Source organism: Biomphalaria glabrata, chromosome 5 (assembly GCF_947242115.1).
Source record: "Biomphalaria glabrata chromosome 5, xgBioGlab47.1, whole genome shotgun sequence".
NCBI classification, from domain to species: Eukaryota; Metazoa; Mollusca; class Gastropoda; family Planorbidae; genus Biomphalaria; species Biomphalaria glabrata.
In genome coordinates, this window is record NC_074715.1 from 42,904,332 (window position 1) to 42,924,533 (window position 20,202).

At 32.7% G+C, this 20,202-nt stretch overlaps 1 protein-coding gene across 1 annotated transcript; it reads left to right on the forward strand.

Moving 5' to 3' along the window:
- Positions 1–21: 21 nt before the first annotated feature.
- On the forward strand, positions 22–19,828 carry LOC106059567 (EARP-interacting protein homolog). The gene is made up of 9 exons (XM_013217229.2): positions 22–163; positions 2,359–2,442; positions 5,081–5,213; positions 5,891–6,044; positions 6,504–6,597; positions 15,012–15,148; positions 16,406–16,573; positions 16,833–17,000; positions 19,573–19,828. Exons 1-9 carry the CDS (start codon positions 122–124, stop codon positions 19,745–19,747), a joined length of 1,155 nt encoding a protein of 384 aa, XP_013072683.1. The 5' UTR covers positions 22–121; the 3' UTR covers positions 19,748–19,828.
- The last annotated feature ends 374 nt before the right edge of the window (positions 19,829–20,202 follow it).

Genomic DNA, 20,202 nt, shown 5'->3' on the forward strand with positions numbered 1-20,202 from the left:
CTCTCTACGTAGATCTATATTAGATCTGATATCAACTTTCTTGGTCTAGAATCTAGACTCTAGTTAGATTTTTTAATAACTCACTAGAAATCTAAAAATTAAGACTGTTATTTTCATTAAAATGGAAGACGAAGCTCCCGTAATTTATGGGTTGGAATTCCAGGCGAGTTCATAAATTTTCTAGAGATGTAGATTCTAGATCTAGATCTGTCTTCTACATCTAGATCTATATCATTTTCCTTATATCTACATAATATAGAGTCTAGTCTAGTGATTATATATAATATAGCCTACATATTAGATCTACGTCTACATCATTATCATAACATTTAGTTACAAAAACATGTTCATGATGTTGATGTTTTCCCTTATTTAACTTATTATTCTAATACTTGTCTTATCATAAAAGACATTATCATTCATTATGTTATTCTGAACTTATTGAATCAAGTTATTGGCCTTATAACCTTATATTTATATTAATAATTCAATTAACTGTTAACATTTAAGGACAACTTAAAAATAACTTAGTTAAAAGTACTTAAAGTTAAACTTAATTTAAATGTCTTAAAGTTATAAACCCCCAAAGGGAAGGCAAAGGGCCAAATAGAAATTACATGAATAATGAATTCATGTTTTAATAATAAAAAATGCTTTTTTAGCGGCCCCCCCGAAAGGGAAAAGACGCTATTAGTTTTGTGCGAAATGTCTGTCCGTCCGTCCCGTAAACTAGAAAAGATATTCAAAATCCAACATCACAATATTTTAGACCATTCAAAGTTCTGATGCAACGGCTACTTTTTTTTTTCCTGAAAGCAAAAAATCTAATTTTTAAATCAGTTATGCAAGCAGTTTTTTAAAGAGAAAAAGCTAATTAGTATGCATTATAAGTTAGACCTAATTTAAAACGAATAGTAATCTTATAAACTTCATTTTCTTGAACATTTTTATTATGTATTGATTTTGAGAATTCGAATAAAAGATTAATTTTTTTTTCAAAACAATTACATTATGTAAAGACCAGGAGAGGTAAAGCACTTGGCTTCTGAACTGAGGGTCCCGGGTTTGAATCCTGGTGAAGACTGGGATTTTCAACTTCGGAATCCTTGGGTGCCTCTGAGTCTACCCAGCTTTAATGGGTACCTGACATTAGTTGGGGAAAAGTAAAGACGGTTGGTCGTTGTGCCTCATTAACTGTAGGCCACAAAAACAGATGAACTTTACATCATCTGCCCTATAGACCACAAGGTCTGAAAGGGGAACTAATTAGGCCAGGTTCACATCTAACTTTGCACCTATCTTTTGATCTGCAGCACCATTGGGGCACTACATAAGATCTGTCAACCTTCTTTCTCCATTCTTATCTCTCATTTTTCTTTGATATAATTTCATTTGGATGTTTTTTCTGAAAATATTGAAGCCTGCCTGGGTGGACCACTTCGGGGGCCGATTTTAAGTTTGTGTTTCCACACAAACTGTCTTTGTAACCTTGTTTTTATTATGTTTAGGCATGCAAATAAGAAGAAAATAAATAATTTTTCTTTATAATTATATCTTTTTTAACAACTTTTTTAAGAAAAAAAATTTTTGTTCCAGGTATTTTTAGCTAAAAGTAAAATGTAAAAATAGTTAATTTTCATGTCAAGATTTCTTGAAAACTATTAATTAAACTAAAGTCACACTAAAGCTAGTTCAATAAAACTTCAGCTGTTGATTATCAATACTATTCTAAGTACTACTAGTAGAAGATTGTGAAGCAGAATTTACCATATTCATTGAATAGAAAAAAGTTACAGCTCTAAACAATGTGGCTCTTTATTTCAAATGCTTATAGAGGTAGGCATAAAATTTTTTTAATTAGGCCTACTCTAAAAGTTTTCAACCTTTTGTAATTATTCTGCTTCACTTTCCTACTTGTATGTATATATATACAACATTATGTGTGCCAAATTTCAAGGCAAAATATTCATAAATAAATTTTTTATCATGCTATCTCTGAACAAAAAAATATGAAAATGGTTAATAGGAGAAAACAGCAAAAAACGACAAACTCTGTGGTAAAAACTAAATTAATTAGTATATAAAATATAAAAAAATATTTAAAATTTGGACTTGTTGTATATACACCAAATTGTTCAGAAATGAATGCTGTCAATGCTGTATAATATCTAGTTATAAAAAAAAATAGATAATTTTGAACCATAGGGGGGTTTAAGCTGTCCTTAATTCCTAGACTCAAGGCAGCCTAGGCCAGGCTTTTTAATTAATTTAATACTTTTATTAGTTTTATTTAATTTTAGTTAGATCTAGTCTATATTTTATTATTAATTATTTAGATTATATATATTTTTTTTTAAGGCACGATCATTGTGTGCTCAAGAGTCTGAAACAGACAGCATCAGATTTCTTGTTGGTACACAGTCTCTCAGATCTGAAAATCAGGTATTTGGCACACTATCTTAAAAACAAAACCTAATAAAATACTCAGAAAGACACAAAGATAACTTAAAGACACATTCCTTGTTCTGTATTGCTATTGCTCTGCTGGGACAAATTTATACAAATACTCCCTTTTTCCCTAGTGCTATTAGATTATGGAGTGGGCTTACTGATTGATTAACTTGCTAACTATACGACCTAGGATAAGGTGAACAGATATGGGGAGCCAAAGTGGTACACTTGTTGATAATGTGACGTAAACTGAACAGGCTTCTAAAGAGCAATATTTCTTACAATTTAGATGTTATTAAACTACATCCCAATGGACACAGACATTTAAAATTTAAATCATTGCTGGCTTTATGAAATGTTTTCCAATATATATCATCTTTCTGTGCGATCCATCTGAAAGTGCTAACCTGTCGAATAGGTTGCTTCTCTCTCTGAAATACCCAGTACTCTGCATAATTTTCTTATAATTTTATGATTGCTGCTCCTACACCACTTTTTCTAACCCGCATACTTTATTGGTGTGTAACCTTTTTCAAATTTTCATGCTTCTTTCATGCATTTCTGAACCAATCCATCAAGGGCAGAAGATAATGCAAGAGCACTGACTTTCTAGAACTTCTGCATGGAATGTAACCGCAATGCAATGTACAAAATGAAGCAACAATTCATCACGCTTTTGATTATGGTGGGACACTTCTCTTCTGAAAAAAAAAGTATTTCAAAGCAGGATATATTTTAAACAGTCCTGCCACCCAATGCTTCAGAGCACCTGGTCTTTCCATAGCCCAAAATTCTGCTATATTCTAAATCAATGAATATTGTTTTTGTTTTTTTAAAGATTTCCTGAGATGGATGGAACACAGAACTATATCATCAGGGGAAACAATTTCACTTTATTGTGGGCTCAAAGCTTTCATCGTTGCTGTCAAAATGGAGTATTACTAACCTGCTTGTTACTTTGTTCGTTATATAGGGGTCATACCTTTAGTTCTTGCCCATTTGTATTTTGGGTCTTACATTTTTAAGCAATTTCAAACCTAGTCAATTGATCCAAAACTATTATTATGGAAAACTGTATGATAGGTAAAAGTACCTATAACGGCTGTGACATTTATTAAGGATTCCTGTTTGTAAATGTTGGAGAAAACCTTGAAGCTACCAACTGAAAATTACAATCTGAATTCAGCTGTGATGACACATCTAGCATCACACTTTACTATGGCTGTTGATTTTTACTAGCACTCTTTATAAATAGGAACTCTGTAAGTCCATATATATGGACTTTGTGCGACATCCCTGTTTGTAAGTCCATATATATGGATTTTGTGCGACATCCCTGTTCGTAAGTCCATATATATGGACTTTGTGCGACATCCCTGTTTGTAAGTCCATATATATGGATTTTGTGCGACATCCCTGTTTGTAACTTCATATATATATGGATTTTGTGCGACATCCCTTACCCTGTCATCGATTTGAACAGAAAGGAAATACAAGTCAAGGAATACTGCATGCTGGAATTGATTAACAGAATTAGTGAGACTTATGCCTAATGACAATACTCCAAGAGTCGACAGGAAACATGCTGATGTCAGTATCTGAAAAGAAGGCAGGAGGCTGTAAAGTAAAATCACTACTATGAAAATCATGTCAGACGGTCCAAAGCGATACTGTCACGCCTAAGTCGGGACATCTGGTCCCCTTTACTTAGGGACATGCGTAGGACGTAATCATCTTTTTTGAAGTAACATCGAAGTATTTTATAAGGTATAGGTCATCTTTCTTGCATATTCCTAGTGCTATGGTCCTATCTCTTTAGTGAACCTGTTGGTGAGGAGGGTAAGGAATGTTTAGGTACATCGGTACTCATTACAAAATTACGCATAGTTACTGACATTCTGGGGGTGCTGTCTGTCACCTTGTAATAATTCTAGATTTGGTGACTTACACACTTGAATCCATACAGAGACTTTAAGTAGAATCCCCTTACAGACCTTGTCATCTAAAGGGCTGATGATGTAAAGTTCATCTGTTTCTTTGGCCCACGGTTAGCAAGGGTGCCATGTGGCCAGCACAACGACAACCGCCTTTACTTTTCCCAAAATAATGTCAAGTACCCATTAGAGCTGGGTGTCCAAAAGAGCCCAAAATTAAAAATCCCAGTCTTCACCAGGATTTGAACACAGGACACCTGGTTCAGAAGCCAAGCACTTTACCGCCCAGCCACCACGCCTCCTACAAAGAGAATAGTGAGTTAAAAATGCAAATTTACAACTGACTCCCTGATTTGTCTTCTCTGTCCTGTTTATTTTTGTTTCTCTATATTTATCTTCATGAAGATGTTCATGTCAAATCTGAAAGAAAATGCAGAAAACTAAAACTTTTCTCTCTACAATCTTTTTTTTTTTTACATTTATCACAACTTCCTGTGATGCTATTTCTATTGAAAGAATTTACTGAGTTCCTGGAAGATACTGTCACAGAATTTCTTGTACTACAGCAGTACTGTGCATGCTGTCTGTGTGCAGAAGTATCAGATGTAGATTTGACATAAATACTGTTTTTGATTTGCCTTTAATATTAGTTTCTAAAATGTTTTTAAGCATTTTGTTCCTTCAATTGTAAACAGGTCCACTACATTGACTTTGACGATGAAAACAATATCATCAACAAAACTATATTTCTTCATCGTGAAGGTGAAATTTGGCACATAAGCTCATCTACTTTTGATGCGTCACTTTTTTCAACATGTTATAATAAAAGTAAGTGAAATTAAATTTTTGCAATTGAAATTAAAAAGTTTCCTTGATTTTTTTATTGACTGCACTGTATAGATGAAAGACAAATAATTTTAGCTTAATGCCATTTGTCTCGGCTAAGTAATTTTGGATTTTCTGTCATTTTCCTAAGCAATAAGACCCAGAATCTCTTTGTTTAAAGTAATAAATGTCCGCATTGTGTTTTTGTTTATGATTTTAGTGTTAAAATTATTCCCCATGACAAGGATTTCATATTGTAAGACTGTGTGTAAGGTGTGCTAAGTCAGTGGGTAAAGATACTCTAGTATCCGGCAATTAGTGTGAACATTACTTATTGCATTAAGTATTATCTAGTGTACAATAAGCTAGCAATTAAATAGTATAAGAAAATTATTTTTTTTATAAATAATCTCTAAATTTGTTGAATACAGTGAGTTAACATAAATTTTATTGAAGACCTTGTGATCCTTTGAGCAGGTGATGTTCTTATGTTTTTAGGTCAAAGGTTAACGAGTGTGTTTTTTGTCAGTCACAACTGCCTTGCTTTCCCCATATGAGGCCAGTTATTTAGATAGATATGTAGGTGAACTCAGGGACTTAAGTTATAATAGTTCAGATCACCAATGAAATTCCCTGTACGTCCCATAACTATACTTGCACTTGATTTCCATGATTCAAAGCTTCAGATTGCAAGTCTGAACTAAAGGCTGCAGTGTGGCAGATCCCAGAGAGTACAGATGCTTTCAACTCATCCAGTGAGGACACATCAAGTGCTCACCCACACCTACAGCTCAAGTGTTACTTAACTCCTGAAGAGAATGTTGATGTTAAAAGGTAAGCCTTAAGATTGCCAAGAGCAGGACACAACCTTACATTTGTGTTTCAACAAATTCAATTTCACACTATTATTGAATTATTGACATAGTTTCCACCCATACCACGCTAGGATAGTTTCCACCCGTATGCTGGGGAACATTACTTTGTTATGTATGCGTCATCACAACTCTGAGATAGAAGGATAATTGTGCTTGATTTTTGAGGCACAAACTTCAGAAGAGCTTACAGCAGCTGGCTAACAAATGAGAAGTTTTACTTTTTTACGGGAATGAGAAATACTTTCTTAAGTTTTATTTTTTTTAAATACCAACAATGTTTTTATGCTTTCTCTACTACAACATAGTTATTTGGGTTAAGAAATATTTTGTAAGTAGCTATTAGAGATGTTTACATTTGCAATATTTGACTTATGTCCTGTGTAATTACTTTGCTTTTGAACTGCTATTCTCTACACAGTATTTTATGGCAGCCTGCTGGAGATAGTCACTCAGTCATTGGACTCTGTGAAGATAAAATTATTTCTTGGGATTTGAACTCCTCAACATCTAAAGTAAGTTCACTTTTTAGGCTATCATTTTGAATTAATTGTAACTTTTTGTCTTTAGATCATCTCTCCCATCATCAATGGAAGCTTCAATGCCATTATTACTATATGATTTGAGTATCTTTATTTTATTTATGCTAAAAGTTAAAATTTTTCTTTTACTTTTAAATCTACAAGAAGAATCATTGGCCTGTACAAAACATCCAGTTTTTAATTTTATTTCAAAATTTATCAAAATAAGACCATATAATTACAAGACTATATTTTTTTTGTTTTTTGTTTCTGAACTGATGTCTTATAATGAATATCTAATTGATCTAATCTAATTGTTTTGTAAAGGGTCAATCTCTTATTCAAATCCTCAAGAAAAAACATTTCCATAAAAAATAGTTCAGTGTACTATATTTCCCGTTGGCATATGACTGTTTATGTGATAATATGAAAAACTACTTATTAATTATTGTTTTAAATTATGTCCAACTTATGTGCATACTAAATAGATTTTTTCTCTTTAAAAAAAAAAGAACTTTTATTTTTTGTAAATGTAGTAGTTAGTATGACAGAACTTACATAACTTAGTAATACAAATGTAATAAAAAGGTTTTGACAAAAAATCTTAAACCATTTGCATAAATATGTTAAAAATATGGTAAATGTTTATCTCCCCTTCTAAAGAGCCTCTCCTGTTTGTTACTATTAATAGTGAACAGTTGTAAAAGTGGTGTATTTTTATGAAAAAAATGTTTGCATAAGTGATTTAAAAAAATTAGATTTTTAATCATTTAGACATTGTCCATGCTAGATTCCTTACATAGCTGTAAAAACAACTCAAACAACAAACTAGAGTCGTATTCTTCTGAGTTGGAAGTTTCTTATAACTAGTACAATGAGACAAATTGCGCAGTAGTTTCCAGATCAGTCAGCTCTCAATATAGTTTTTCTTCTTTAGAAAGTTTTTCTGGGCTATCTAAACAATGAAATAAACAACAAACAATAGTAGTTTCACTCACTTTCAATTAGATTGTGAGACTGATATTAAGTTGGAATAGTTCAGTGTTCTCTTCTTAATAAATTATTTAACATAGCTGTCACCGTAGTTATTTTATATGTTATGAATGTGGCTGTGGTTATCAATGTAGGCGTGGTGGTGACATTGGGTTCTTGTTACAAATCACTGAATATGAAATGACGCTGGGTGTAGCATACACAATAAGTTTAATATAACACCACATAGTGAATACACCATACAATTCGACCCAGGAATGGTCAGTATTAATCCAACAGTAATATACGAATATCACAACTTAGTACTTATTCTATAACCAACTACTTTAAACATCTAACTCTACTGCTTATATCTTAAGTGACTCAATACAAGTGCTTGCTACAAGCTCTCTATATGGACTGACTGCCTTTAACTCTCTGGTTCACCTAAGGTCAAAAGTGTTCACCTTAGTGCAACATGGGTTGTGAATAAGATTCACAATATGGAATTAACATACACAATACAGAATTTGGGTTTCTACTCTATGGCACCAACTTTGAGGTGGTGACATTACCTATCACCCCCCTTTTGAAAAAAATTTTGAAGAAATTTTTTTCAGCTTGACGACATAAAATAGAACTACAAACTTGCAATAAAATATATAATATGACAGTGTTACACAAAATATTTGCTGAATCAAAAAAATTCATACAAGGGCAAAATTCTCTAATCCATCATATTCTTGTAAGGCAATTCAAATAATTCTCTGAGTCAAATACTTAACATCCCAAATAATTCTTTACATGTAGTTCTAATATATACATCAATGTTCAAATGTGTTCAATATTTACAAGTCTTTATCATAATAATATGTGCAAAGTGTGACGAAAATTTCAATGACAATCTCCTATGTCACAATGTGAAAAATTAATACAAGTTTTTATTCACAATATCTATTTATAAAAAAATCTTTGACACTATATAAATGTTAGAAGTCTGTTTTTTTAACACCAATAGTACAATATGTACAAATCATGTAGAAAATGTTACAAGTAAGTCTCAATATGTAAGTGATAAGTATAGAAAAATTCAAAATATATGTGTCAAAATTCAACATCAAATTGATTAATGATCATTGTTACAAATTCAATGTATCTGTTTACTTCAATATGAGGTTTGACATCTCCATAAAAAATTGTTGTGCATTAATATTACACAAGTAAATATGTATAATTCAAGTATCAAAATATTGGATCAAAAGTATCAACATGAAATCAAAATCATAAGTATCCTTCATAGTGCTTTTACATGCACCTTATGTTTCAATTAAGTATTTCTCTATATGCCAGTTCAAATAATTTGTAGCTAGTAATGGCAAAAGTTTAATGTTACATTGTTTATCAAATAATTATTGAGTACAAAGTTCAAAAAACTCTTTTGTCAAAAAAAGATTCAACTGAGAAAATGTGTCAGTTGTGATACAATCTTTGAAGTTACATTAATTTGTTCAAGCATATACATACAAGCATAACATCATAATGGTTTAGTTGTATTTATTTTAATCTGTTGTGAAAAAATGTGTAAGTCCAATTTAAAAGAATAATATCAAGTGTCTCTTTCAGTACTTGAAATATCAAAAAGTTTGTACAACAATCTTCTTGTTTACATCAATGATTGTTACAAAAAAATATAGTCCATAAGAATAATTTGACAAAAATGTTTTCAAAAAAATACAAGTGTATGTCAATATTTCATTACACTAATTGACATTAAATAAATAAGTTACATTATGAATCAATCTCCTTTTTCAATAGTATTGAAAAATGTGACTAAGTTATATAATTGTGATAAATGACATAGTAAAAAAAATTCCACTCTTGTTTACAATAGCTGTAGAAAAAAAAATTTGTCACAGTTGTTCTCAATACAATGAGAAAAATAATGTTTACATTGTATGGAAAAAAAAATTAAGCTAGGTACTGAATAAGTTGGGAAAAAAATTCAATGTTTGTTTACATTGTTGAGTACAAAAATGTTATTCTTGTTGACAAAAGAATGTGAAAAAAATTGTTGGTTACAATGTAGTAATCAAATTCCAAAGTTTGTTTACAAATAGAGTTTTAAAAAAATGGTTTCTAGTTCAATGTTTACAAATAGTACTCAATGTTTACAAAATAATGCTCAATGTTTACAGAATAATGCTCAATGTTTACAGAATAATGCTCAATGTTTACCAGATGCGATGTATTAAGTCAACAACACTGATGTTAATTGTGAGTCCCTTAATTGGTGTTCCATATATTTTATGTAATAACTCTTTGTAATGGAGAAAGTTTTTTATTTGTACCCACATTGACTCTCCAAGTTCTGGATGTTTCCAAACTTTTTTATATCCAAAATCACAAGTTATATCTTGTACTATTTGAAAAATTTCTTTCTGAAAATCAGAATCAGACAGGTCATAAAACCATATTGTTTTATGTATTACTGGCTTTTGATGCACTTTAACTTTTGGATAAGATCCAATAATTACTGGACTGATAGTATTTTCAAGTATTACAACTTTTATTTTCCCTTTTATAAATGGTGATTTGATTTCAGCAATGGCAGTTTTACATTCTATCTTTCTAGAGTTTGGTAAGGTTACAATGGCTATATCATTCAAATAATCTTCTTTTTCTACTAAATTGGGCTCTACAAAAGTGATTGTGGATTCTTCATCAACTATGCATACAACATCCTGATAATTGACTTCTAGATCATATACTTCTATCTGTTTGCTATTTTTAAATGTCAAGGCTAATATTTCCTCTGTTATTATTACTTTAGGTGAGCTAGTGTTAATGTCATTTTGTATTTCTTGTTTTTCAGCTTTATCTTTATCATCTATTTGTATTTCATCTGTTTGTATTTCACTATCATTTGTTTGTGTGTTAATTGTTTGGCAATCTTTATTTAGTTTAGATGCTTCTGTTAGCAAATGAGTTTGACATTCTACATCTATTTTATTTGCATTTGTAATTGACTGATTATCTTTAGTTGCTTCATGTATACTGACATTGTTGTAATCATGTGAATTAGTAGTTGATGCTAACTCAATGTTTTCTTGATTTACACTATTAGCCCATTTTACTAAGGCTTCTTCTGATAGTTCAACTATATTCTCTATGTTCCCTATAATTAGTTCTTCAGCTGGGTTGTTCATTACTATGGCTTTGTATTGACCAGTGAACCATGGTGATTCAATGAAAACTAATGCTGTTTCACATTCTTCCCATAAGTCTTTATTTGCATAAGTCAGTGTGACCTTGTCTTTTAGGATCTGTTCAGGTTTTACTAGTGATTTCTTCACAATGATTGAGGTGCAGCCGCTGTCACGTAATGCATATACCTTAATGCCATCCACATAGGCAGGATACACTTTTAATTTGGCTACCTTTGTCTGTATATATGCTACTGTTTCATATTCTATTGGTCTTTCAGTTGCTACAGCTGCTATGTTTTGTCTGGTATGATTGTTATTGTGGTAAGTATGTTGTCTATCTTGAAATTGGTCTCTTCTAGACATTCTGTTGTTTTGCCATCTTCTGTTTGTTTGATGTGATCTACTGTTAGTTGGACTGTAGCTTTGCCATGTTCTTCTGTTATATTGTTGTTGATAGGATCTATTGTAGTTAGGACTGAAGCTCTGGAAAGTTCTGTTATCTCTTCCATATTTATGGTTTCTATTTACATATTGCTGTTTTTCTGATGCCATTCTCTTTCTGCACTCTGCTTTGGTGTGACCCAATATGCCACAGAAAAAACATTGTATGCTCTTGGCATATTTAAATTTATTTGTAGTTCTTGGATGGTTTTCTGTCACTGTTGCAGCTACATTGTATAATTCCCTTTTGTCAATGGTGATGTTTGGGTGTGAGTCTTTGTATGTTGTTAAGTTTGATATCAATTCAGCTTCATTTTTTATTTTTCTCTCCTTCAGGAATGAGAATGCTGCATCTGTAACATTAATTAGCACATTCTCAATGAGAAAGAAATCTAATATCTGTTTGGGGTCATCTAAGTTGCAGTTTGCGAGTTGTAGCCACTTTGTCATGTTCTGGCGCATGTCATGTATTGTTCTTTTTAAATCTGCATTCTTGGCTAGTTTTATTTCCCTAAAAAGTTTTCGATAGTGCTCCTCCGTTTTGCCAAAATGTTCAATAAGTCTTTGTTTTACTGTGTTGTAGTCTTTTCTTTGCTCCATAGTTAGTGTGTCGATGATGTTTAGTGGTTCACCTCTTAGGTTAGCTAGAAGTTGTTGAGCCATTTGTGCACTATTCATATTTGCTGTTTGACAGATGTATTCAAATTGAATAATGAAATTTTCCAATGTGTCTTCTTTTGGGTCAAAGTTCCTAAATTTGCTATGATACTGATGATGAGATGAAGTTTGACTTGCTGAATTGTCTTTATTTTCCTTTGCTAGTTTTGCCATTTTTTCTTCATGTTCTTTTAATTTTATTTCATGCTGGCGTTCTTTTTCTTTCTCTAAGTTTTCTTGTTCTTTCTCTCTCAGTCTTCTTTCATGTAGCCTTTCTTCCCGTTGCTTGTCTTTTTCTACTCTAATTCTATCTATTTCAATTTTTATGAATGCAGCTCTATCATCTTCTTTTAACTTTAGTTTTTCCACTATCTCTATTAGTTTTTCATACTCAGCCATTTTCAAAGATTCAAATTAGTAATATAGTTTATTAATAGATATGTGTACACTAGGTAGTTGTAAATGAATATTGTACGATAAATAATTATTATAGCTCAAATAGTAATTGCAGGTAATAGTAGATATATATTTTGTGCGAAACAATTGAGGTTATGAGGTATCTTAAGTTATTCTTGGTACTTTGTCTAGTTCGTAATGTAATACTTTACTGATCAATTATGTGATTATGTATTTCTAGTATCTCCACTTGCAATGTAAAAATTTATTGCAACAAATAATTCACAATTATGTGAGCCTTATTAGTCTGATAAATAGTGATCAATGTATCAATAGTATCAAAATAGTTGAATGTGTTTGAAGAGTATATACAATATAAATCTTGTCAATCTCAAATCAAAATATATCCCATAGTGTATCAAGTGTGTAGTGTAGTGTTGATAATAAAAAATAGGTTGAAATAAGAAGTAAAATAAATATATATATTAATAAGTAATTAGACAAACATAAATACACTATAGATACTAAACAGTCTGCTTTAAAGAGACATTACAAGATAGTAGAAATAGTAGACAAAAGAATTACAATGAGAAATAACTATGACGCAAAAGAAAATTCAACAGATGTAAACAAGACAATATCAATACAAGAGTTTAACAATATGATAGATACTTGACGAAATACAAACTTGACTAATACAGCTATACGATCAAGTATTTACTTTATCTAAAAGAGTCCCTACCAATACCTGGATGCTTACTTGAAAAAAATATAAATGCTCAGACTCAATAGATAATTAAATTTAGTCCCTAAAGTCAAATGTATATATAAATACAAATGTAAACAATGAAAAAAAATTGTGGTGTAGTTCAAGAGAACTAATCAATATTCATTAATACTAAAGGGTAATTAAAGTTACTTCCCTTAAATATTCACTTGATGCTTGACTTGTACATAAAGTTCCGGTGATGCTCCACATAAAATATGTCCACGGTACAGTTCATATGTAATCCACTTTCTAAATCCGCAGCACAACGGTACAGTTCATAAGTAATCCACTTGTTAAATCCACAGCACAATAGTACAGTTCATAAGTAATCCACTTGTTAAATCCACAGTACAATGTTACAGTTCATAAGTAATCCACTTGTTAAATCCACAGTACAATGTTACATTTCATAAGTAATCCAATAAATAATTCATGTGCTTGATAGGTAATCCACTGTTTCGTACAGTTGCTGAAACAAATATAAATTTAACTAAAAATGACCTTAGGTAGTGACGACAAGAGAGGTCTAAGAGTAAGAGCGCTCTCTTATTAACTGTGCTGTTAGACAGCGACAATAGGAGTGTGTCATTAGAATTATGACGAGCACTCGATGTAGATGATTCTTGAATATGTCAGCTACTTCGACTGACCATATATCAGCTGTCTTCAAACGATGACTTGAATGACTTGTAGTACTAGATTTTCACCCACACCGGTTGTAGTATCACGGTTGTCTAGTTTCACCCACACAGGCTGTAGTATCCAGGTTGTCTCAGCATATCATGTTTGATCTCTTTCGCTTAGGATGTTAAAGTGACTTTGAACAATGCTGTGCTCCTAAAGCTATCTCAACTGGTGTAAAAGTACAACCACATAAATCAGGCTTCCAGATAAATGACACTTAGGACAGTAGTCAACTGGAAAAGTTGAAAATACAGCTCAGACAGGAACAGTTCAAATTGTTCAGTTCATCACAGATGAAAAAAAATAGCTCGCTAGCGGTAACTGTGTCATGGCAGGTCAATGTGACATGTAGTAGTAGCTCTAGATACCAAGTGTGTAGTCAAAAAAATTTAATAAATTCTGGATTAGTTGTAATTCATGTAGAGTTCAATCTTGAAGTACAAGTTAAAATAGTAGGCACAGTTAACTTTTAATTTCAGCTCTGCTTTCTGTTAGAGTGTTAGACTAGCTGAAGATAATAATAATGTCACTCCTGGATCACGTGAATCTCACTTGAAAAATTGTGTGCTGGTCTCAATAAATGTAGATCTAGGTCATCTCTATAATGTTGAATGTGTCGCTGAACGACCAAATGAGAAAAATAGTAGAGTCTATAATAATCAGGTTTTAGCTTTCTTGCTCGTTGAGTGGCGTCATGATTTGTGTAAACAAATATTTTTTAGAGTTACTTCTGACACCATTAAATGTCACTGGTTTATTTTATATGTTATGAATGTGGCTGTGGTTATCAATGTAGGCGTGGTGGTGACATTGGGTTCTTGTTACAAATCACTGAATATGAAATGACGCTGGGTGTAGCATACACAATAAGTTTAATATAACACCACATAGTGAATACACCATACAATTCGACCCAGGAATGGTCAGTATTAATCCAACAGTAATATACGAATATCACAACTTAGTACTTATTCTATAACCAACTACTTTAAACATCTAACTCTACTGCTTATATCTTAAGTGACTCAATACAAGTGCTTGCTACAAGCTCTCTATATGGACTGACTGCCTTTAACTCTCTGGTTCACCTAAGGTCAAAAGTGTTCACCTTAGTGCAACATGGGTTGTGAATAAGATTCACAATATGGAATTAACATACACAATACAGAATTTGGGTTTCTACTCTATGGCACCAACTTTGAGGTGGTGACAATAGCCAACAAAGAGTTTTCTGTACATTTTATAAAAAATAATTGTTTTTTTTAATTTGCTTGAATGCTCAGGTTACTAGTAGCTTTAATGTTGAAGCTAGAGGTCAGCACAAACTGACCTGTGGTCGATGGAACCCTCATCACAATTGTAATCAGATAGCTATAGCTAGTGACACATCAATTAGAGGATTGGATCTTCGCACAATGAGGTCAGTGTAAAAGAATATTTATTTAAAAATTTAAATAACAGCAGAAAGAATCTTTTTTTTTTCCTTTGGTTAAAAATTAAATTACAAAAACATAACTATTTTTAAATGCTAGGCTGATTGGTAAATTAAAACAAAAGTATTTTATGTATCTACGGATTTAAGATACCACTTTATTTCTTGATTTTCTTGAATTCTTATTTGCAATGCTGTAATGTAAAACATATTTCCTTCAAGATAATAAAGTTGTTTTATTCATTATGTCTACTGGCTATGCCTTATGTTTTGATCCTTATTTTGCTTCGAGGCACATCAACTCCACAAGATAAGAATCTAGGTTCTCCCATCCTCAGTGTTCTAGCAAGAGTCTCACACCATTTATTTGTCACTGCTCAAATGTTGTAGTCTTAAGGTTGCACTTGTTTATGAACAAAAGATTTGAGCAGCTTGTTTAGTTCAAACATTTACACACACATAATAGCACATTTGTAATCACCTGCTACAAGGAGACTTAAATGAGCCATAACAAGACAATTCAAAATTTTGTGAACAATCACTTGCTATCTGAGCCTGATTGGAGGTTACTAGTAACACCTTTCTAGATTACATAGGATGTAATGCTCGTTTTAAGGAATGTCTGTAATTTATAAGATTAATCCGCTAGTTCTCTGGTAACCATAATTTCATTCATTAAGTAGGCTCGACTTACTTATTCAAGGCTAAAATATTTTACTACATTTAGAAGATAAACTTGTTTAAATCTTGCGAACAACTACCTCAAATAGCCAGACTTCTCTGCTTTGTGCCACACTTTATTTACTATAATGATACTCTTTAATTTAAAGTAAATTTTTCTTAGGGTAAAATGATTTATCATTAAACTTGAAACTAGGTGGTTTTAAATCTTTTCACTGGACAAAAAAAGTTAATAACATGTTCACCTCAGATAGTGTGTGTCATAAACAACTTAAATATAAATAATATAAAATTTAAAATAATTTTTTGGAGGTGGGGGATTCAAAAATACTTTCATAGAATGATAAATTTAACAAAATGATTCATAACAATTTGCTAGCTTATGTTGATTAAGTATAGTATTATGGATAAACTACCATCTAATTGTAAAGAATCCTTGAAAAAAGAATATTCATATTTAGAAACAAAGAATCCTGAAGCTTATATGAATAATTTTTTTTAGTGCTAGCTATCTAGACATTTTATCTACATTTGTATAAAAACTAAATTGTGTGCATCTTATAGCCAGGTCTTTCAGATTGAGTCAGCCCATGGACAGCTTGTCAGGGACATTGACTTCAACCCAAACAAACAGTATTACCTTGTTTCTTGTGGTGACGACTGTAGAGTCAAGTTTTGGGACACTAGGAATGTATCAGAGCCTTTAAAAGTGTTGTCTGAACATTCCCATTGGTGAGTCAATAATATACATTTTAGAATTGAAACATTTCAGTTTTTGAGTTGAAAGTGTAGCTGAAAATTTATTTTTTTTAGTTAGGACATTAGAATAAAGGTCTCACAAGGTTTATCTTGATCTGTAAATGCAATCATGCATATGATATGGATTGTATTTCACTAGAGACATTTCAAATTTTTAGCATTTTTTTTTTTAATAGATTTGTTCTGAATTTTAAAAAGAAAAGCTTTATTCCAACACTTTGCTATTATTCAGGGTTTGGTCAGTTCGTTACAATCACTTTCATGATCAGCTGGTGTTGACCTCCAGTAGTGACAGTCGAGTTATTTTAAACAGTGTCATCTCGCTGTCTTCTGAGCCCTATGGCCATCTGTTAGAGAAAGATGAGAATGAAGAAGGTGACTCGGACAGTTTAAATGAAGGGTAAAATGTTGGTTTTTTTTGTGTGTTTTTATATTTTTGTTACGCAGGCTCCATCTCATCTCATTTCTGCCTGTGGGAGGGGGGGGGGGGTCTCTCCAACTGTCCCCATGTCTGGTCCATATGCTTGGCATCTGCTTCGCCATGTATTCCTAGGCCATCTCCTGTTCCTCTTTCCTTGTTAAATTCAGGTTAGGGCTTGCCTTGTTATGTTTTGAACTATCCATCTCAAGTGTCTCTTAAGGCAATCTACTTCAATGGGCTTCTGCTTTCTTATTAGCCAGTTTCTCATTTGAGATTTTGTCTGGCCAGCAGATCATAGGAATCTTCCTCAGGCAGATATTTAAGAATACCTGCATTTTTTTTCATGGTGGTGATGGTGGTTCTCTGCTCCATATTGTAGTATTGGCTTAACAATGATGTTAAAGAACCTGATCTTGGTGGTGGTGCTTATTTCCCTAGATCCCCAGGTGTTCTTCAGCTGATGGAAGGCTGCTTGAGCTTTACCAATGTCGGTTCTGGCATCTACACCTGTTCATCTATGGTTGTCTAGGATACTGCCAAGATAGGTGAAACCTTCCACCTCTTCCAGCACCTTGCCTTGGACTGTAATGGGTGTGTTGTTGGACGCCATTATCTTGAACACCTTGCTCTTCTCTCTGTTTATGGTGTGACCCAGTCTAGCTGAACTGTCGGCAACATGCTTCTCTTTTTCTGCATCTGCTGTTGTGTGTGAGAAAGAAGAGCCAGGTCATCTGCAAAGTCAAGGTAGTCTAGCTGTTTCCAAAGTGTCCTCTGTATACCACTCCGCTTTTGGTCTGTTGCTGTCTTCATGCACTATTATGTAAGTCATCCCCTCATGTGGCTTCCTGATGATATTTGTACTTCGTAGTATCTCAGTGGTCTCCAGAGTCTGTCCGTACTGTCGAGTGCCATCTCATTGTCTATAAAACGGACTGTACCAAAATGAGGCTTCATGGAAATTGATTAAATAAATGTATACCTATATTCATGTAGTTATGGCAATACATTTTTTTGTCTCTCATTGTGTCTATATCAGATTATTCTTTATGTCCATATATTTTTTTATACAGTAACTAGCATTACCCACTGGTTGTGACAGTTGATATGTTCCCTGGCTATATATTGTTTAGTTTGCCATAGACCCTTGCCTTTTTTTCATACTTACAGCTATAATAATAAAATGGCCCACAAGTAAACACTCCCCCATTCATTCCTTTGGCCAACGAATTCTAGTAACTATTCTGTTGAATTAGACAGGCCCATAAATTCTAGTAACTATTCTGTTGAATTAAACAGGCCCATAAATTCAAGTAACTATTCTGTTGAATTAGACAGGCCCATAAATTCAAGTATCACTTCTCTTTTCCCCCTCCAACACTCCCCCTTAATAAATAGTCTTATTTACACAATCTGACTATTCTTCTGCTTTTCTGTTCTTTATCAAAATATTTATTAATAGTCTCTTAGATATTTTTTTGTATGGGCCCTTTATTCTTTTTACATCCCACAAATCGTAATGCTCACATAATATTTTGTCAGAACCCCCATCCTCTTTTTTTACTTTCCATATAAAACTACCCACATTTCAACAAATCCCCTCTCTCTCCTATCTGCTAGTATCTGTTTCGTCTACTTGGCACTTAATAACTCCTACCTCCCAAACATATACCTTTGCCCATGAATTGGATTATTGGTATGACTTTATTTCCTCCACCCTACGCCTTAGGAAATAGTCTTACAAACAAGCTCTGAGTATCATTCTTTTTAGCTCTTTATTGAACTATGTGAACAGTTCTATGGTGTTTTTTTGGCTAGAGTGTTTTATTAATGCATCCAGCACATCGAATGCTCACATAATATTTTGCCCCATTTAACGCTTCTAATCCTAATTTTGGCCCACAAATTATAGTATGTTATGTTACATTAGAACGGCCTCCTTTTAATGACCTCCCATACTGACACACATATTTCTGGCCTGTGAATTCTAGTATCATTTTGTTCACTCCTCCCTCCCTTATCACTAGCCTTAAAAAAAATAATACATACATAATATATGCTTAATTTAATATTATTTCCTCCCTTGCAATCTAAAATCTCTTAACTAAGAACACACCTCTGTTAAATTGCCAAAATAAATTTAACAAAATAAATCCCACACTCCTACCCCTTTGTAGAAGCTGCGCCCACCCTTATGAAACTGTAAACCATATCCTCTTTGAATGCCCCTTCCTAATCCACCTTAGGCAGACCCTACTACCACTAAAGCCCAGCATAACCAACATTCTGTATGGCAGTGCTGAACAACTGTAGAGGACAGCACACTATTTTTCCTTGGCGCAGTCTGCAAAAGAGCTCACAGCTCAGCAGCAAAAAGCTGGCTAGAAGAAGAAGAATTTAATATTAAAGTATTTCTTAAGCTCTATGTTACTTTTTGGTCTAATGTATTTTTGTGCTATCTCTGGCATCATAACAGCATTTTTAAATAACATAAAGAATTTGAAGAATGGTTACCTGGTTATAATTCATAACATTTATTATTTAACTTATTCAGACAACAGGAGCCTGTAAAAGATGGAGTGATTGCCACATATGAAGAGCATGAAGACAGTGTCTATGCTGTGGCCTGGTCAAGTGCAGATCCCTGGACCTTTGCATCCCTGAGTTATGATGGTCGTTTGGTAATTAACAGAGTTCCTCGTTCAGAGAAATACAAAATTTTATTGTGATTATTGTATTATTAGTTGAATTTTTGGTGCACTGATGAAATGTATGTATTGAGTTCATTATTAAAATACCTCTATTCAATTCGTACATTTGTGGAAACTAAATCCTTGGTAGTCAAGGATCTCATAAAAGGCTCTAATGATTTTCCTAGAAATTTTCACAGTTGATGCATATAACTGGGAAAAGAATTATCAGCCACACTGGGGAAAACTTTTGTTTGACCATTAGAATTTTTCAAAGTATGAAAAGGAATTAACCGACTTTACGTCTTCAAGTATTCCCGTATGTAGGCCCTGTTCATTAAAGAGTTTAATAAATTTATGTTCCGGAACATTTTGCATACCATCTTCTAGGTCTAGATCTAAATGGCTATCATTAGAATATTATTAAGTGTTCTACATTTGCATTTTGTTCTTGTGGGGTGGAAGGGGTATGGAGTGGGGTAAAGAAATGTTTG